This window comes from Episyrphus balteatus, chromosome 2, assembly GCF_945859705.1.
Source record: "Episyrphus balteatus chromosome 2, idEpiBalt1.1, whole genome shotgun sequence".
NCBI classification, from domain to species: domain Eukaryota; kingdom Metazoa; phylum Arthropoda; class Insecta; order Diptera; family Syrphidae; genus Episyrphus; species Episyrphus balteatus.
In genome coordinates, this window is record NC_079135.1 from 95,196,151 (window position 1) to 95,218,138 (window position 21,988).

The window sequence follows — 21,988 nt, forward strand, 5'->3', positions numbered from 1 at the left end:
GTTTTTTTTACTTGCTCTATAGGAAAAGTATTGGTTTCTTGTAGTAAAAAAAAATTCGAAGTTTTTTATCAAAACCAACATTACGATAATGGATAAGATCAATAAGACCGTTTTTTTATTTTTTAATATCACCCTTTTAAGGCATATCTCCCATATAACGTTTAGGAGGTATTGCAATTTTCTCGTAAACGGCTCTAACTAAATTTGGTGTACGTAATAGTCTTACTGATTCTTACAAAACTAAGTTTTTAGTTTTTCTCAACAAATTTTTTAGGTTCATAATTTTATCAAAGTATGAGCCAATTTTATTAAAATTTTACAATTTATGTATTTCGTATTATTTTAGAGTGTAAAATTAAAAAAAAAAATTCGTTAAAGTTTTTGAAAAAAAAATTGAAAAATTTAATTTCTTAACTTTCGATTTTTTTTTTCTCGAGACTTAACCAAATGTCAAATTTTCAACAGATTCAAAGATAAAGATACTACACTACAAGAGCAAGTTCGTGCGACCCAGTCGTGCATTTTATTTTAAAAACGGGTCTAACAATTTTGATTTTTTTTTTTTTTTTTTCTGAAAATGTATCTTACAACATTACCTCTGACCTTTACAAACCATAACTTTGTTGTGTCTATGTTTTTTTACTATTATTATTTTTCTTTTTTTTCAATCAACAAGAATTCACCAAATTTGTATAGAATAAAAAACCATTAAAAAACTGGAAATCTAATACCAAGCACTTTTAACCCAATATTTTTTTTTAGAATAATTGACTGAAAAAAATAGTTTCGGGTAGATTGATTCTCTATATACAGTTTACATAATTTTGATTTGTATATTTTGTTTTTGCATGAAAAGAATAGTATTCGTATTTCAGTACTCTCAAAGTAATTTTGACACAGCATAATCACACCAAACTAAAAGCCACAACGCCTGAAGCCATAACTCTAAAACCAGTATACTGCAATATACATATACCTATCATTTTGTCTTACCACTAAATTACTGTATAATGTTATTGAAGGTCATCTTGTGTACTATTAATTCAGTAAAGGAAGTGTTTTATCAACCAAAAAACATTTTTTATAAAAAATGTTACACATACACCACAGTGACCGGATTTATGTATAAACTTTCCAAAGTGTGTTTGTGAAGTGTTCTCTGCCGTTTGAAATGTTATTATTAAGTAATAGCTAATGGATAATCAAATAAGTTTAAACAAAAGATAACTTAAATTTTAAATAAGTATTTGTTCATAGGTCGAACTAATAGCTTTTAAAAGATAATAATTCAATCCATGATAAGTATTCTAATTACTTATTCTTTCAACTATTTGAAACAAGTAACTTAGTTTGTATATCTATAACCAACAATCGTACGAAATTTAAAAAAATTGTTGATACACTTATGTATTACAGCGTTCGTTATTAAAGGATTAAATTCCTAAGTGGAAAAACTATTTCCAAAAAATAAAAAAAAAATCTCTAATTTTTCCAGATTAGCCTTAAAGTAAAATTGTTTAATGATGTTATTGTCTTTTTAAACATCATTTTCAAACAGGGGAGTATACAGGTTTGCTTCTTGGGGGGGGGGTCATGCCAATTTTTTTGAAGTTATACTTCTTATGGGAGGGTGAGTATGAAAATTTACTTTTTGACAAGAATGTCAAAGGGATTATGACGCGATCACCCTGGGTAGCAGGGCTGTCGTTTCACCTTTAGAGTAGTCAGTACTTTAGTATTTAAAAATGCAGTACGCCGCAGTACGGCAAACATAAAACACACAACACGTTGCAAGTTACATGTTTCATGTGGCAAGTTGTATGTGGCAAGTTGCATGTGGCAAGTTGCATGTGGCAAGTTGCATGTGGCAAGTTGTATGTGGCAAGTTGCGTGTGGCAAGTTGCATGTGGCAAGTTGCATGTGGCAGGCTGCATGTGGCAAGTTGCGTGTGGTAAGTTGCATGTGGCAAGTTGCGTGTGGCAAGTTGCATGTGGGAAGTTGCATGTGACAAGTTGCATGTGGTAATTTCCATGTGGCAAGTTGCCAGGGTTGCAAAAAGCTCACATTTCAGCTCAGCTCACAGCTCAGCTCAAATTTGAGCTAGCTGAAAGTGAGCGCCCCCAACTTCCAACGCCTATATCTCGGAATTTTGAAGAAAATGAAAAAAAAATTTTTGATGCCAAAAGGTAGCGGGGACTCTAACCTACATTTGGGTACAACTCTTATCCCTGTATGTCCACGCGTTCTCAAACCGGGAGAACTTAAAAGTAAAAAAAAAATAGGCACGATTCTGAAAAAATAGGCATGATGTGGCGGTTTAACATGGAAGGCGATTTTTTAAAAATCTGACAATGTGCAAAGCGTAGGCCCATGACACAAGCTATCATTTGGCATCACTCCCAAAAATTGCTCTCAAGCGGTTTAGCTTCTAGGAGCGTTCAAAGATTCGGGGATTTTTCGAAAAAAAATTTTACCCCAACTTTCAAAGGCGATTTTCTCGGGTTTTTGAAAAAAATCGAAGAACCGGATTATACCACTATCGGGTAGCTGAGAATATAAGCTTTCATATGGCACCACTTCCCTGTCTCTAGATCAAAGCGTTCAGCTCCCAGAAGTTTTTTCGCGCCCCCAACTTCCAACGCCTATATCGCGGAATTTTGAAGAAAATGAAAATAAAATTTTTGATGCCAAAAGGTAGCGGGGACTCTAACCTACATTTGGGTACAACTCTCATCCCTTTTGGTCTACACGTTCTCAAACCGGGAGAACTTAAAAGTAAAAAAAAAAAAGAGTGTGTGTACACATGTACACGCGACTGAAGTTATACTTCTCATTCAGTATAATGTAAATGAATTTCATTTGATATTTTTAATTTCTATTATTAAATTAATTAATCCACACATCGTTTTTTTACATTTTTATCAAGTGAACAATAAATTAATTCTTTCGTCCTCCTTGCGTCCATGTAGTTTTCAATTTATTCTGTGAAATTTACACATGTTGTGCGGTTCAGAACGTACGGTATACGCTTAACGAAACTAAATGAATTGAGCATAAAATGTGCGATATGGTTATTTTATGAGAATTGTGTGTGCTTCAGCACTAGTAGTAGCAATATGGAACTTGCAGGGTTGCTACAAAGCTCAAAAGTGAGCTGAGCTCAGCTCACAGCTCAGCTCAAATTTTGAGCTAGCTGACTTTTGAGCTATGTACCATAGCTCAGCTCATTTGAGCTGAGCTGAAAGTCAGCTGAGCTGATGGTTGAGCTGAGCTGTTGGGTGAGCTAAAGTAAAGTGAGCTGAGCTGAGCTGTGATGGGTGAGAGGATACATTGATTTTTTTTGGAAAGTATAATGAAATATGAAGATATTTTAAACTTTTATAAAACACCATAGCTCAAGATGTTTGGTTCTAGTTATTAATGGAATTATTTTAACACATGGATATTTTTATAAATAAAACAGATAATTTTTCGTGATCTTTCTCTTGGTTTTTTTAACCCTAGAAAGATAATCATAATATACGTCTCAGAGACGTATGATTCTAAAAAAGATTTTTGGTCTTATGTTAACACTTTTTGTCATATTTATTTAACTCATTACTTAGATTATTTTAAAGAAATGATATAATAAATCAAATCAATTTAACAAAAACCCAGAAATTTGAATTGAATAAGATAAAACAGTTCTTTACACGCCATAAGTCTTACAGACGTAGATTATCTTTCTAGGGTTAATAGTAAATATATTTCTATTTTTTTAGTAAAATATTTCTTTTTTAATCATAAAAAAAAATCAGGTACAATCCGGTTTTACGACTTTTTTCAAAATTCCGAGAAAATCGCGTTTGAAAGTTGGGGTAAATTTTTTTTTCGAAAAATCCCCGAATCTTTGAACGCTCCTGGAAGCTAAACCGCTTGAGAGCAATTTTTGGGAGTGGTGCCAAATGATAGCTTGTGTCATGGGCCTACGCTTTGCACATTATCAGATTTTTAAAAAATCGCCTTCCATGTTAAACCGCCACATCATGCCTTTTTTTTCAGAATCGTGTCTATTGTTTTTTTACTTTTAAGTTCTCCCGGTTTGAGAACGCGTGGACCTACAGGGATGGGAGTTATACCCAAACGTAGGTTAGAGTCCCCGCTACCTTTTGGCATCAAAAATTTTATTTTCATTTTCTTCAAAATTCCGCGATATAGGCGTTGGAAGGCTTTGATCTAGAGACAGGGGAGTGGTGCCATATGAGAGCTTATATTCTCAGCTACCCGAAAGTGGTATAATCCGGTTTTTCGATTTTTTTCAAAATTCCGAGAAAATCGTGTTTGAAAGTTGGGGTAAATTTTTTTTTCGAAAAATCCCCGAATCTTTGAACGCTCCTGGAAGCTAAGCCGCTTGAGAGCAATTTTTGGGAGTGATGCCAAATGATAGCTTGTGTCATGGGCCTACGCTTTGCACATTGTCAGATTTTTAAAAAATCGCCTTCCATGTTAAACCGCCACATCATGCCTATTTTTTCAGAATCGGGCTTAACTTTTTTTTTACCTTTAAGTTCTCCTGGTTTGAGAACGCGTGTACCTACAGGGATGGAAGTTGTACCCAAATGTAGGTTAGAGTCCCCGCTACCTTTTGGCATCAAAAAATTTTTTTTCATTTTTTTTCAAAATTCCGAAATATAGGCGTTGGAAGTTGGGGCGCTCACTTTCAGCTCAGCTCACTTTCAGCTCAGCTCAAATGAGCTAAGCTATGGTACCTAGCTCAAATTTGAGCTGAGCTGTGAGCTGAGCTGAAATGTTAGCTTTTTGCAAACCCTGGCAACTTGCCACATGTAACTTGCCACATGCAACTTGCCACACGCAATTTGCCACCATCAACTTGCCACATGCAACTTGCCACATACAACTTGCCACATGCTACTTGCCACATGAAACATGTAACTTGCTAAGTGTTGTGTGTTTTATGTTTGCCGTACTGCGGCGTACTGCATTTTTAAATACTAAAGTACTGCGTACTCTAAAGGTGAAACGACAGCCCTGCTACCCAGGGTGATCGCGTCATAATCCCTTTGACATTCTTGTCAAAAAGTAAATTTTCATACCCACCCTCCCATAAGAAGTATAACTTCAAAAATATGCACGATTCTGAAAAAATAGGCATGATGTGGCGGTTTAACATGGAAGGCGATTTTTTAAAAATCTGACAATGTGCAAAGCGTAGGCCCATGACACAAGCTATCATTTGGCATCACTCCCAAAAATTGCTCTCAAACGGTTTAGCTTCCAGTAGCGTTCAAAGATTCGGGGATTTTTCGAAAAAAAATTTTACCCTTACTTTCAAACACGATTTTCTCGGAATTTTGAAAAAAATCGAAAAACCGGATTATACCACTATTGGGTAGCTGAGAATATAAGCGTTCAGCTCCCAGAAGTTTTTTCGCGCCCCCAACTTCCAACGCCTATATCGCGGAATTTTGAAGAAAATGAGAATAAAATTTTTGATGCCAAAAGGTAGCGGGGACTCTAACCTACATTTGGGTACAACTCCCATCCCTGTAGGTCCACGCGTTCTCAATCCGGGAGAACTTAAAATTAAAAAAAAAAAATAGGCACGATTCTGAAAAAAAAGGCATGATGTGGTGGTTTAACATGGAATGCGATTTTTTAAAAATCTGATAATGTGCAAAGCGTAGGCCCATGACACAAGCTATCATTTGGCATCACTCCCAAAAATTGCTCTCAAGCGGTTTAGCTTCCAGGAGCGTTCAAAGATTCGGGGATTTTTCGAAAAAAAAAATGTACCCCAACTTTCAAACGGAATTTTGAAAAAAGTCGAAAAACCGGATTGTACCGCAATTTTTTTTCATGATAAAAAAAGAAATATTTTACTAAAAAAAAAAAAATACATTTACTATTAAAAAACCAAGAAAAAAGATCACGAAAAATTATCTGTTTTATTTATAAAAATATCCATGTGTTAATATAATTCCATTAATAACTAGAACCAAACATCTTAAGCTATGGTGTTTTATAAAAGTTTAAAATATCTTCATATTTCATTATACTTTCCAAATAAAAATCAATTTATCCCCTTACCCATCACAGCTCAGCTCAGCTCACTTTACCTTAGCTCACCCAACAGCTCAGCTCACCGACAGCTCAGCTTACCCAACAGCTCAGCTCAGTGGCGTAGATAGCTTTTTGCTAAGGGGGGGGGCAGATCTAGTTCGCAAATTTTTTTTTAAGTTTTAATAATGCTTCTTTGTATTATTTTTATTCTCTTTAAATTGGAGAAAGTTCTTTCGGTAGTTGACGTAGAAACCAGCAGTGTAGCTAATATCTTTAATAAAATATAAATACCAGGACAACTTTTTTCGGTGCAGCTTTCGAGCGCTTTCAATGAGTTCATATAGGAAGTACCTATTTGTCCTTCTGATCAAATATCTTTTCTGAGTTTTTATTTCTTCACACAGAGAAAAATATGACCAGGACCACCTAAATACCAACAGATTTCCTTATTGAACTGTTTTATGAAGAAACCTTTTTAATATCAACAATTAATAAGGTTTTTCCATAGAGATTTCTTATTATTTTCATGTACAAAATCTTTCAAAATTTTTTGTAAAATTTTCATATTTTTTCCAACTTGGCACTAGAACAAAAATTGTGACCAATATTTCTATAGTAAGTTGGAATAGGTGATCCCGTACATGATCGTATTTTTTTTATTAAAAAAACAAAACCGACTTCCATGGATCAAAACTGGGTTTTATGGTTTTTCTAATAGTACTGAACAGGCACCAGCTTTGCAATACCTACAAAAAGAATTATCAAAATTGGTTCACTCGGTCCAAAGTTATGAGGTGACAAACACAAAAAAAAAGTACAGACGAATTGAATAACTCCTCCTTTTTGGAAGTCGGTAAAACAATTAGGAAATCCCGATTGTTTAAATAAATTTCCTTCTTGGATGAAAACTATAAGGAAATCTTATTGTTTTTGTTCTATTTTATGTGGTCTAGTTTTTGGTAAAACTCAACAGTTTCATTAAATTTTTTAGCTGCTTTGTCTATTTCAGACGAAGAATCCTTAGAAAGAACCGGAAACCCTTCTAGTGTGTTTTCATGGTTTGTACATTTTTCTCCAAGGCCCATTACATAGAAATCGAGAAAAAGATTGAAAACAGTAACACGAAAATATTCTTTACTGTACTTTGAACGGAAGGGTTCGAACGATTCTTTTGTCGCTTCACTATTCTCTTATGTTTAACGCCTATATCAAGGATTTCAGCTAATTTTTCCCATATACAAAAAAATTTCGAAAATGAGTCGTCTTCTGCCCGTTTAATTTTTAGTTGATCCCTTAAATCTTTAGCGAGCTCCTTTGCTTGGACCAATTCTAAATTCACTCTTTGAAACACCGACTTAATGGCAACGAAAGTTGTTAAACCATATTTATAACCTTTAAACTAATCAAGAACTCGAAATCCATAGCGTTTTTTTCAAAGTGCGCTTCTTCAACTTATTTATTCATGACTGTTTATACTGCACAATTATCGATCCCAATGGGGGGGGATATATCCCCCTGATCCCCCCCCTATCTACGCCACTGGCTCAGCTCAACCATCAGCTCAGCTCACTTTCAGCTCAGCTCAAATGAGCTGAGCTATGGTACATAGCTCAAAAGTGAGCTAGCTCAAAATTTGAGCTGGGCTGTGAACTGAGCTCAGCTATTGCTACTACTAGTGCTGAAGCACACACAATTCTCATAAAATTACCATATTGCACATTTTATGCGCAATTCATTTACTTTCGTTAACCATATACCGTACGGTCTGAACCGCACAACATGAGTAAATTTCACAGAATAAATTGAAAAGTACATGGACTCAAGGAGGATGAAAGAATTAATATATTGTTCACTTGATAAAAATGTAAAAAAACTAAGTGTGGATTAATTACTTCATAATAGAAATTAAAAATATCAAATGAAATTCATTTACATATACTGAATGAGAAGTATAACTTCAGTCGCGTGTACATGTGTACAGTACACACACTCTTTTTTTTTTTTTTCAAAGTTTTGATAGCAGGCATAAAAATTTGTGCGTCTTGCATTTCGAATCGAAAAGTTCCGAATGTAGTTCTAAAAGTAACCAAACAAAAACGTTATGAGATTCGTTTAAGTTTAGCGTTAAGCCTTAAAGCCTAGAACGCTGCTGATGTGAAACGAAATTTTTCGTCGGTCTCCACGAGGACAACGAAATGCTTGCGAAAACTGGACCGAAAAATACTCAAAAATTGCAAAACATAAATGAAAAAAAAGCAAACACGCATCGCAGAAAGACATGCAATGACAAAATGAACAACAATAACAAACAAAAAAACTCAAAATGTCATTTTTCCACACACAATGAATGTCCCCGGCAATTGTTTGTGTGCGAAAAAGAAGTTTAGACTTTCAATTTCGTTGTGCCGAACAGCGTACTACAGAACGAAAAGTTGAACGAAATTTTCGGGTTACCATTTCGTTGTTTCATTTTTGTATGGGATTTTTCGTTTCTTATCAGCAGCGTACCAGGCTTTAATTTTGACCAATTGAGGCTATCCTCTCCTAAAAATAAAATGTACTGTACGAGTACTTCGATTGAATAATTTGCCTTAAAACAACTGTTCATTGTTTTTAATAACAGTTTTTAACTTTTGAATTAAAAGTCTTCCTAACCTCAGGCAAACGCATCGCAAAGTTTTGTATAAAAAATTGCATTTGAAAATATATTTTTTTTTTTAATTTTGTTTTAAAATTGTATGGGAATTTAAAATACCTCTATTAAAATAGTAAAGACAAAAAGAATAATTTTGGCGATATTTTGGGATTCGTCCGTTTTCAGGTATTAATCAGCGGTTTACAATATAAAAAACATTTTGATATAGATTTGGTAGAGGTGATTTTTAAGGAATTTGGATAGATGTGCTTCTTATATGGTCGAAAAAATCTTTTTTTCGATTTTTTAATGGGACACCCCTGGATTATGTTCTACCATATAAGCATAGTATATGGTATTTTTTTCCGATTCACCATTCACTAAAGATTTAAGTAAAAACAAAAGATCAATTTCAACAAATTTTTTACTTGCTCTATAGGGCAAGTATTGGTTTCGTGTCAAAAAAAAATTTCGAGGTTTTAATCAAAACTAACATTACGATAGTCGAGAAGTCCAAAAAAGTGGGTTTCGTCATGACGTCCGTCGGTCTGTGCGTCCGTGCGTCCATCTGTACAAGTAGCTGCAGCCTAAACGGCTCGACAGATTTTCGTGAAATTTGGTACAGATAATTTTTTCATAATTTCCAAGGTTGGTTTTTTTTTTGTTTTTTAATATCTCACCTAGAACGTATACCTCCCATACAAACTTTTCGAGGTATTTTAATTTTCTCGAAAACGGCTCTAACGATTTTGATTAAATTTAAAACACGTAATGCTATACATAGTTTTAACATAACTGCGTTTTTAGTTTTCCTCAAAAAATACGGATAGTGGAAATATGGTCTTTACATTTTTTTAAATCGCGGATGTCGGCTCTTCCCGTACATCATTATGGAGTTATTGCAATGTTCTCAAAAATGGCTCTTATGATTTTGATTAAATTTTGCATACTTAATATTCAAAGTAATTGCAGTAAAACTGCGTTTTTAGTTTTTCTCAAAAAAGTCAAGTCAAATAAAAAAAAAATTTTTTTTAACTAACATTTGGCCTCCATGCCGGCTCTTCCCCTACATCAACCAAATTTCTTAAAAAATTATATAGAGGCAGCTCTTATAATCTACAAGTAAGCTAACATAAAAGTGCTTTGAACTGCAAGAGCAAGTACGTGCGGCCCCAGTCGTGCATTTTATTTTTTGTTACAATACAAAGTATGCTTAAGACCCGATTTTTCAATCTTCTAATAAACAGTCAATTAATTGTCCGTCGAAAAAAGATATTAGGCTCATAAACAATCAGATAAAATCATTGAATTTTTCAATTAAGAAAGATCACTCAGTAAGCTATTCTACAGAATAACACAAAAAAAAATGCCAAATTCAAAAATATTCAAAATTAAACTTCATTTTTATTCTGCTGTATTTTTATCAAAATTTCTTTCAAGATTTAATATAAAGTACTTAATTCTGATTACAAATTTAAAAATTTTCTGAGAAAAAAAAAACAACATTTGGTGTATTTTTCAAAACTTTGAATTGTGGTAGCGACCCCTAGAACGTGTTTAAACTGGACCAAATTTTACCCAATTTATATTTAAGGCAGGAAGAACAAAATGAAAGGGTGTCCCATTAAAATTTCGAAAATTGATTTTTAAGAAGCACCCTAGTATGTAGGTATGTATGTTTTTTTTAAGTTTAAGAACGGATAACTTTCATAAGACACCTTGGAAGTATTGAAATTTTTTTCGAAAACGACTTCTACGATTTTGATAAAAAAAAATAAAATTATTAAGCTATCAATAAGACACACAGACATTCTTCTGAACGGCAAATTCTATTTCAACGATTTCAAATCAAACACAATATTTACAAAAAAAAAAAAGCGATAAATTTAAAAAAATGTTTATTGTTTTTTTTTTTTGTATCGATTTTCGAGAAATAGGAAATTTATTTTTTATAATTTGGGTTGTAGGTGTTGATATAATTATTATAAAATGTCATACCATCTATAGGCGTGTTTTTTCTAATACATAGTAGCTACTCATTTTTGATTTTATTCGCAAAACAATAATAAAAATTACACAAGTAGGTAAGTACAATTTGTTTTCATTGTTTTTCGAATAAAATAAAATAAAATAATGAGTAGCTACTGAGTTACTACAAGACTATTCAAGGATTCGAACAATTTTTTACTTGCTCTATAGGGCAAGTATTGGTTTCGTGTCAAAAAAAAAATTCGAGGTTTTAATCAAAACTAACATTACGATGATGGAGAAGCCCAAAAAAGTGGGTTTCGTCATGACGTCCGTCGGTGTATGCGTCGGTGCGTCCGTGCGTCCGTGCGTCCATCTGTACAAGTAGCTACAGCCCAAGCGGGTGGACGGATTTTGTTAAAATTTGATATGGATGTTTTTTTGAAATTTCCAAGGTTGTTTTTTTTTTGTTTTTTAATATCTCGCTTAGAACGTATACCTCCCATACAAAATTTTCGAGTTATTGCAATTTTCTCGAAACGATTTTGATTAAATTTAACACACGTAATGCTGTACATAGTTCTAACATAACTGCGTTTTTAGTTTTTCTCAAAAAATACGGATAGTGGAAGTATGGTCTTTACCTTTTTTAAATCCCGGATGTCGGCTCTTCCCGTACATAATTATGGAGTTATTGCAATTTTCTCAAAAATGGCTCTAATGATTTTGATAAAATTTTACATACGTAATATTCAAAGTAATTGCAGTAACACTGCATTTTTAGTTTTTCTCAAAAAAATCAAGTCAAATAAAATAAAATTGTATTTAACTAACATATTTTGGCCTCCATGCCGGCTCTTCCCCTACATCAACTAAATTTCTTAAAAATGTATATAGAAGCAGCTCTTATAATCTTCAAGTAAGCTAACATGAAAGTGCTTTGAACTGCAAGAGCAAGTACGTGCGGCCCCAGTCGTGCATTTTATTTTCGTATATAATGTTCACATAAAAAATCTTAAAATTCTAAGCAAATGTTATGTCAGAGCAAGTACGTGGACCCAGTGCATTTTTTTTTTTAACGACTAGTTTTTCACTTCGCAATTCAAGAGTTTGCTTGTGAATTAATTTTTTTCTATTCCCTGAATCCACGATGATTTTGGGATTGAATGTTTAAAAAAATAAAATGCCCAATTAAGTCGCTTGTACTTGCTCTTGTTGTTCAAAGTAATTATGTACATACATACATATGTATTTGGTTACCATAAGAAGTTTATTACTTTTTCACAACCGATTTTTTTTTGACACGAATCAATTCAGCAATTAAAACAAAAAATAAACATATTGTCCAAAAGATAAAAAAAAAAATGTTAGAAACTCGAATTTTGATAAAAATTGATCGCTTATTTTATAAAAAAAAAAAACAGACTTAACGTTTTTTAATATAATTTTTTTAAACTTTAATAAATTAAAAAAGAAACAACTTTTAAATTTAGTTCTGCAGTATGCATATGCATTTTAAAACAATTTCCTAAAATCGTTTTAAGAATCAACTCCGCTTAGCGTTTAGTTAAAAATAGGACTTATATTATTATAAAGTTTCAAAAAAGTACTATTGCTCTAGAATTTTTTTTAATGTGAGCACGCTTTACAAACTCCAAACAATTTATTCAACGAAACCAATAATTATACTTAAGAAACAATTAAAATGCAGACGAGATGTCTAAACAAATAAAAAATTATTTTCGGAATTACGCAATAAATGTGTTCTACTTTATTTATTTTTTTTTTTTTTTAATTTATTTTACTCGTTCTTCGACGTAATCAACTTCAATCTGATCATCCAGTATTGGATTAAGAAAAAAAAAAAAAAAAAAACATTTTATTTTCTCATTTGAAATTCTCAAAATAAAAGATTAATTAATGCCTTTGATTTTATGAGATAATGCTCCTTTTTCAGCATTTTGAATGTAGGTTACTCAAAAACTAAGAAAAATAAAGAAAATTCAATTTTCCGAAATAACACCAACTGCAATTCTAAAATATTGTTTTGAGGAAAATTGATTTGTGTATAAATAAAATATTAAATTTAGATATATCTATGCAAAAGATTTGTGTAATTTTATCAAACTTACTGACAACTTTTTGGATTTTAATAATTTTATTAGACTTAGCAAATTAAAAACAAAATAATTTCTTTTTTAGTCAATAAGTGTTAATATTACCATTTTTAGCAATGAAAAGTATTTTAGTTTAAAAAGAAAGTTTCACTCTAAGTAGCCATTGCATACGACCCCAGCAGTTCATTAAATTTATTTAAAAGTTTTTTGCTTTTAATTTGTTTTTTTTTTACGTCAGAAAGGGGTGGAGGCATCACTTTTTCAGAATTTAGACAATTTAGATTAATCGAAAATTCAATCAAACATTTATCTCAAAACACCACGCAAAAATTATTATAAACGATACTAAAAACCACCTCTCGGTTACTTAACACTTCATCATTCGAAAAAAAAATTAAAACAAAATAAAAGAAAAGAAAAGAAAAAACGTGTGCGTTTTCCAAAAATAATTCATGGAAAACTATTCTATTTTCAAATTTTCACTTTTTCGCCTGTCACCTATATAATCTTACGATGATGATGTTCATTAAAGAAAATTTTCAAACAAAATTTATCAACATCAGATTTTATATTTATAAATTTAAATAACTCACAGATGGATCCTTGCATCGGGAACAGTCACAGTAAAAGTGTTTTGTCATCTTTAAAAATACTCGTCGAGACAAATTACTCCACATGATTTTAGTGTAAGTTGTTGTTATTTCAGAGTCTTTTGGAATAAACTTTGCCGCCTTAACGGTTATTAAATTTCCATTTTCAAAATAATGACATGCATTCGGAGTGCACTCATGATTCATAATACCGGCGAGAGCAAACAAACCTCGTTGAAGGATTTCATGTCCATGGACAACAACACTTCGTGCTTCAAAAGCATTCGTATTCAAAACACATACCGTACGATAAATATAATCGATAACTTTTTTATCTTTCGGGAAGTTCTTGAAACCTTCTGCGGCTCGTTCGATTTCTAGACGGTAATAGCGATCGGGATTTGCTTGCATCGAATAAAGAAGATCTCTATGATCCTTACTGAGAAAGAAACTTCGAACGGCAGTAAGAATGCGAAGGGTCGAAGGATTTACCCGAGTCACATCAATCGGTTGCCACCGCTGGAATAGGCTGCACTCTATCTTGTGTTCTTCTGCATCAGAGCATGCCGGACAAGTTGGCAATGCGCATCCCTTCGGACACACGGGGATGTTCTCGCTATCAAGGAGCTTATAGCATATAACACAAGTATTGAGTGCGGTTCCTTTCCGGGCTGTGGGACCGATTATGAGAGCACGTTCCCGGAAGATCAATTCGCCGGGCTCGATATCGCGATTGGCAATGATGCCACGACCGTGTCCAGGATTTGGAGAGTTATCAACTCTCCATTTGGGATCGGCATCCTTGAGATCGCCTAGATTTTCATCAATTAAGCGAGCCAGGTGCTCTGCCGACGCAGTCATAACGATTTTTTTATGTTTTTTTTTTTTTTGTTTTTTTGCCTGTTCTATCAGATCTCTTTGCGACTAATTGAAACGAATTTACGGCGGCAACTGATCGAAAAGATTTTTCCGATTCTACGAGTCGAGTAGTTTTCTTTTTATACATTTTTTTTCCAACAACAAAATGTGTTTTTCTCTTTTAGTTTTTCTTTTTTTTTGTTGATGATGAATTTCTCTCTCAGCCACTATCACCTCAGTCAGCAGCGCAGCAATATGAAAAAGATTTTTAAAAAATCATTAATTGGTGCCGGTTGGTAGGTCACGTAGCAGGCAGACTCAGGGTAGCTATGTGGATGATGATGATCCAAGGGAATTATATGTCAGAAGATGTAGCAGTTTGAACGTTTAAAAACATAAATGAGAACTTTATAGCACGTGCTAGAATTTGTGTCTATTGATAGATTCCGATCGTAAGCATTCATCCAATTAATTTGTGAACGTAAACACAGTACCTATAGTCATATACATAGTTGTGGGAATCACTTTCTGGGGTGCATTCAACTTTAAGAGTAAATTATAGGGTGGCATTTGGCGGATAGTGTTAAAAAAAAATAATATGTTCTAATATAGTTCGGGCCATTTAGACTTTTGCTCGGAAAATGCATTTTAATTTTACTATTATAAAGACTCTTAACTTACTTTTGCACAGTTGTACCTGTAGTAATGGACCCGCCGCATTTTGCTGTTTGAGTAATTTTGATTTTTTCACATCACAAGGGACTAATCATGAATTTACGGAGTTTTAGATTTTGAAATAGCTAATTTGTTTGATTTCAATTATGTTTGGATTATAAATTAAAGTATTTCTAGAGCTACTCAAAAATGTAAGCTTTTAACTTTTGCTTCTAGAGAGCGTGGATATAAGAAATCATTTCATAGCCTATAACAAACTAACAAATAAGCAAGATTATTTCTAATGGTATATCATTAATTATTTGATATTTGTAAGAAGATTCATTAGTAAGAAATTATAACAATAAATTGTTTAACAGATTTTATAATTATAATAAAATCTGTTAAACACCATTTTAAATGATTTGGACCACGAAACGAAGTAGGCCATTTGATTTTTTTTTCTATAAAAAGTATGTTTTAGAAAAAAAAATTGAAAATCGTTAGTCTTTTTATTTTTTAATAATTACACTGTGCAAGTCGAAATTCTTGACAGGCGCGCGAATAACTGTTTCGCCCTATTTCGGACCCGAGAAATCGATTGGCGTCATTAGTTTTTCGATTTATCGGTACGACTTCGAACAAAATTTTTTTTGAAAGATTTTCAATTATTTTGACAATTTTTCACTTTTCTTCGTAATTTTTCAACCAAAAACAATATTAATATTGCTAATAATTCTGCTCAAACGTTATTTGTTACCAGTAGAAAGACATTATAAACTATTTTGAACAATTTATTTGAAAATTTAGTGATTGTTTTTGAAAAAATTAAAAAAATCGAAATTTTTTACATTGTTTATCGTTTTTTCGCTGTTTTTGTTCTCTTTTGCACAAATACATTGCATGTTTTCCATTAAAAATTAATTTAACTGTTAGTTTAGTGTTGGTTAAACTTTGACAGTCTATCGATAGCATCGATAACAAAAAAAAAGAGTGTGTGTACACATGTACACGCGACTGAAGTTATACTTCTCATTCAGTTTTATGTAAATGAATTTCATTTGATATTTTTAATTTCTATTATTAAGTAATTAATCCCCACTTATTTTTTTTACATTTTTATCAAGTGAACAATAAATTAATTCTTTCATCCTCCTTGCGTCCATGTAGTTTTCAATTTATTCTGTGAAATTTACACATGTTGTGCGGTTCAGAACGTACGGTATACGCTTAACGACTTTTTTCAAAATTCCGAGAAAATCGGTTTTGAAAGTTGGGGTACATTTTTTTTTCGAAAAATCCCCGAATCTTTAAACGCTCCTGGAAGCTAAACCGCTTTAGAGCAATTTTTGGGAGTGATGCCAAATGATAGCTTGTGTCATGGGCCTACGCTTTGCACATTATCAGATTTTTAAAAAATCGCCTTCCATGTTAAACCACCACATCATGCCTTTTTTTCAGAATCGCGCCTATTTTTTTTACTTTTAAGTTCTCCCGGTTTGAGAACGCGTGGACCTACAGGAATGGGAGTTGTACCCAAATGTAGGTTAGAGTCCCCGCTATCTTTTGGCATCAAAAATTTTATTCATTTTCTTCAAAATTCCACGATATAGGCGTTGGAAGTTGGGGGCGCGAAAAAACTTCTGGGAGCTGAACGCTTTGATCTAGAGACAGTGGAGTGGTGCCATATGAAAGCTTATATTCTCAGCTACCCGATTGTGGTATAATCCGGTTTTTCGATTTTTTTCAAAATTCCGAGAAAATCGCGTTTGAAAGTTGGGGTAAAATCTTTTTTCGAAAAATCCCCGAATCTTTGAACGCTCCTGGAAGCTAAACCGCTTGAGAGCAATTTTTGGGAGTGATGCCAAATGATAGCTTGTGTCATGGGCCTACGCTTTGCACATTGTCAGATTTTTAAAAAATCGCCTTCCATGTTAAACCGCCACATCATGCCTATTTTTTCAGAATCGTGCCTATTTTTTTTTTTTACTTTTAAGTTCTCCCGGTTTGAGAACGCCTGGACCTACAGGGATGGGAATTGTACCCAAATGTAGGTTAAAGTCCCCGCTACCTTTTGGCATCAAAAAATTTTATTTTCATTTTCTTCAAAATTCCGCGATATAGTCGTTGGAACGCTTTGATCTAGAGACAGGGGAGTGGTGCCATATGAAAGCTTATATTCTCAGCTAGCCGATAGTGGTATAATCCGGTTTTTCGATTTTTTTCAAAATTCCGAGAAAATCGCGTTTGAAAGTTGGGGTAAAATTTTTTTTCGAAAAATCCCCGAATCTTTGTACGCTCCTAGAAGCTAAACCGCTTGAGAGCAATTTTTGGGAGTGATGCCAAATGATAGCTTGTGTCATGGGCCTACGCTTTGCACATTATCAGATTTTTAAAAAATCGCCTTCCATGTTAAACCACCACATCATGCCTTTTTTTCAGAATCGCGCCTATTTTTTTTACTTTTAAGTTCTCCCGGTTTGAGAACGCGTGGACCTACAGGAATGGGAGTTGTACCCAAATGTAGGTTAGAGTCCCCGCTATCTTTTGGCATCAAAAATTTTATTCATTTTCTTCAAAATTCCACGATATAGGCGTTGGAAGTTGGGGGCGCGAAAAAACTTCTGGGAGCTGAACGCTTTGATCTAGAGACAGTGGAGTGGTGCCATATGAAAGCTTATATTCTCAGCTACCCGATTGTGGTATAATCCGGTTTTTCGATTTTTTTCAAAATTCCGAGAAAATCGCGTTTGAAAGTTGGGGTAAAATCTTTTTTCGAAAAATCCCCGAATCTTTGAACGCTCCTGGAAGCTAAACCGCTTGAGAGCAATTTTTGGGAGTGATGCCAAATGATAGCTTGTGTCATGGGCCTACGCTTTGCACATTGTCAGATTTTTAAAAAATCGCCTTCCATGTTAAACCGCCACATCATGCCTATTTTTTCAGAATCGTGCCTATTTTTTTTTTTTACTTTTAAGTTCTCCCGGTTTGAGAACGCCTGGACCTACAGGGATGGGAATTGTACCCAAATGTAGGTTAAAGTCCCCGCTACCTTTTGGCATCAAAAAATTTTATTTTCATTTTCTTCAAAATTCCGCGATATAGTCGTTGGAACGCTTTGATCTAGAGACAGGGGAGTGGTGCCATATGAAAGCATATATTCTCAGCTAGCCGATAGTGGTATAATCCGGTTTTTCGATTTTTTTCAAAATTCCGAGAAAATCGCGTTTGAAAGTTGGGGTAAATTTTTTTTTCGAAAAATCCCCGAATCTTTGAACGCTCCTGGAAATTAAACCGCTTGAGATCAATTTTTGGGAGTGATGCCAAATGATAGCTTGTGTCATGGGCCTACGCTTTGCACATTATCAGATTTTTAAAAAATCGCCTTCCATGTTAAACCGCCACATCATGCCTATTTTTTCAGAATCGTGCTTATTTTTTTTTTACTTTTAAGTTCTCCCGGTTTGAGAACGCGTGGACCTACAGGAATGAGAGTTGTACCCAAATGTAGGTTAGAGTCCCCGCTACCTTTTGGCATCAAAAATTTTTTTTTTTCATTTTTTTCAAAATTCCGAGATATAGGCGTTGGAAGTTGGGGCGCTCACTTTCAGCTCAGCTCACTTTCAGCTCAGCTCAAATGAGCTAAGCTATGGTACCTAGCTCAAATTTGAACTGCGCTGTGAGCTGAGCTGAAATGTGAGCTTTTTGCAACCCTGGCAACTTGCCACATGGAAATTACCACATGCAACTTGCCACACGCAACTTGCCACATACAACTTGCCACATGCAACTTGCCACATGCAACTTGCCACATACAACTTGCCACATGCAACTTGCCACATGAAACATGTAACTTGCTACGTGTTGTGTGTTTTATGTTTGCCGTACTGTGGCGTACTGCATTTTTAAATACTAAAGTACTGCGTACTCTAAAGGTGAAACGACAGCCCTGCTACCCAGGGTGATCGCGTCATAATCCCTTTGACATTCTTGTCAAAAAGTAAATTTTTATACCCACCCTCCCATAAGAAGTATAACTTCAAAAATATCGAGTATATCGATACTTCACAAAACTATCGATAGTTTCAATACTTCCAAATTATTGTACCACAAGGCTACCGATATTATCGATAGCTTTGAAATTAATAAAACACAATTTGAACTACAAGTTAAGTTTTCGTTTGACATTGGATATAAACAACGAATTAACATAGTGTTTGGTAGATATCGATAGTTTCCATTATCGATTGTATCGATAGTTTTGAGAAAAAACTATCGATAATATCGGTAACCTTGTGGTAAAATAATTTGGAAGTATTGAAACTATCGATAGTTTTGTGAAATATCGATATACTTGATATTTTTTTGTTATCGATGCTATCAGTCAAAGTTTAACCAACACTAAATTAACAGTTAAATTAATTTTTAATGGAAAACATGAAATGTATTTGTGCAAAAGAGAACAAAAACAGCGAAAAAACGATAAACAATGTAAAAAATTTCGATTTTTTTAATTTTTTTTCAAAAAAATCACTAAATTTTCAAATAAATTGTTCAAAATAGTTTATAATGTCTTTCTACTGGTAGCAAATAACGTTTGAGCAGAATTATTAGCAATATAAATATTGTTTTTGGTTGAAAAATTACGAAAAAAAGTGAAAAATTCTCAAAATAATTAAAAATCTTTCAAAAAAAATTTTGTTCGAAGTCGTACAGATAAATCGAAAAACTAATGACGCCAATCGATTTCTCGGGTCCGAAATAGGGCGAAACAGTTAATCGCGCACCTGTCTCAAAAAAATTTTTCAAAAAACTTGCACAGTGTTATTTAAATAAAAAGAGGTTGTCTGTAAAGCCGGTTTACGGATGATGATTTTAGGTGATAACGTCGTAAGAAAACAGGTTGTGTGCTTTTAAAATGAGTCATTTATTTATTTATTTCAAACAATTATAATTTACAAGAAAAAGCTAAAAAAAATTACCTTTTTTCTTTTCTCATTATAAATTGAATCTTCTTCGTTGGCTATAGGTCTTGATTTGAGTCTATCTTTTCTTCTTTGTCGACGTTTCACGTGTGCTTACACGCTTCTTCAGGACTAAGAAAAATAATTCTATAAAGCTCTAAAAACGTATAGAATAAATACTTATCTTGAATCCTCTAATGAATTATTTTTCTTAGTCCTGAAGAAGCGTGTAAGCACACGTGAAACGTCGACAAAGAAGAAAAGATAGACTCAAATCAAGACCTATAGCCAACGAAGAAGATTCACTTTATTTAAAAAGAAAGGTCACGGAATAAGGAAGTATTTATTTTTTTTTCTCATTATATTAATTTTTTTTTATTTTAAAAGCTTACAAAAAAAAATTATACCATTAAAAAGCCAAATAGGTATTTCGTCTAAATAATAAAACCATTTTTAAATTTGTACAATGAGCAAAAAGTATTAAAATGAATTATTAAAAACAATAATTTCTTTTGAAAAAAGTGAAAAAATCATTTCCATCACCCAAAAATTCATTTTTTTGATATAACAAGCTATAATAAATCTTATACCACCTGAAAGCTTAAAAGTTAAAATATATATATCAATCATGTCTTTTAGGCATCTACAAAAGAGCTAGAATTTTTTGAACTCGAAAAAATTTTAAAAAAGCAAAAAAAAAACATTTATTTTTATGTTCTCAGGCTATGGAATCAATTTTTTTGTTTGACTACCTATAAAAAATATATACCATGTGAAAGCTTATTATTTCACCTTTCATATAACGTATCAATCTCATTTCAAAGATGCCTACAAGAGAAGTAAGAATTTTTTAAAGTCAACCATGTCGAATTTCCAGACTGAGATTACGGTACTTCCCACACTGGTGGCTGTTCGGGGGGCAACAGATCTCCACTGGTGTTTTGAGGTTTTTCGCAAGTTTCTTGATTTAAAATTGTGTAGCTTGTAATTAGTCTACCGTTATGTGTGATATACCAAATAAAAGGTAATTGTATCAGGATGCTCATAAAAGTTTAATAAAATTTCTATCTGCTCTTGGTCAAAAGTTATAACCTGTTGAATTTTAAAATTTTATTTTACCGTTATCTCAAAATTGTGTTTACGAAAATGACTAAAACTCACACATATAGTCGTAGTCATGGTCTATCATTACTCCATATACTTTATTCCTGTATCTATTAAAGAAAAAAAGATAAAAAGAAAAAACGATGAAAATCGGTAAAAAACGGTCAAAAAACGTGTTTTTTAAAAACTTGTTTCTTCCGTTATTCAGTCAAAACTCACTAAACGATTCCAAATACACATGCACATGTATGCATAACCTACATGTCCATAAGTTTGAACGCTCCAAAAAAAGCTAAAAATCAAAAATTACCCAAAAATACCCCTAAAAATCAATGTGTTTTTCAAAAATTCATATTTCGAAACGCAGAGTGTTGGAAAAAAATCCGTATCAGACGCCTAATTTTTTTTCCTCATCTTTCACCTGGCATCTTTAGAATTGTCATAAAAAATTTTCCTTTACTCAAAATCATCATTTTGTCATAGCGCCAACACGTGTACAACGTTCAAACAAAACGTTATAGTTTAGTTACAAAATTTTTTAGAATTTTTTTTTAAATGCAGTTATTCTTAAATTAATCTCATCTACCTATACCAAAAAAAAAATCAATTCTCTACGACTTCGCATTTAGATTTCAGCCCAAATTTCATCTTTCTGTTTTACCCCCTGTTTACCCTATTAAATGACGGAATTTTTAAAAATCCTTCATTTGTATTAAGCTTTAGGTTATTATCTTTCAAATAAGCTATAGGAAATTTTTTATCTCTAATAGTTTATTTTTAATTCCGAATTGAAATTTTTTGCCGCACTGCGAAAGTGCGAGAGTGTAACTTTAGAAAATGGCGTCAATTTTTTGTGGTGGCGCCATGGTTCATCGATTTATAAGACGTTATCACGTCAAAAAAAATTTCTAACATTTTTCCACCAAAAAGGTTGGTATACCATTTTTAAGAAAATATTAATCAACAATTTAAAACGATTTTTTGAAAAAAAGCATCAACTCACTTTCAGAAAATTGATTTTTCAAAAAACTATAATTA

General features: G+C 33.0%; 1 protein-coding gene across 2 annotated transcripts in view; it reads right to left on the minus strand.

Moving 5' to 3' along the window:
• LOC129908992 (SET domain-containing protein SmydA-8) overlaps positions 1 to 14,334 on the minus strand; it is a 37,257-nt gene extending 22,923 nt beyond the window's left edge. For both annotated transcript variants that reach the window (XM_055985868.1, XM_055985870.1), the window contains exon 1: positions 13,374 to 14,334. In XM_055985868.1, the coding sequence (XP_055841843.1) occupies positions 13,374 to 14,231 (858 nt within the window). In that variant the 5' untranslated portion in view covers positions 14,232 to 14,334. The remainder of the gene's footprint in view (positions 1 to 13,373) is intronic.
• Positions 14,335 to 21,988: the final 7,654 nt, after the last annotated feature.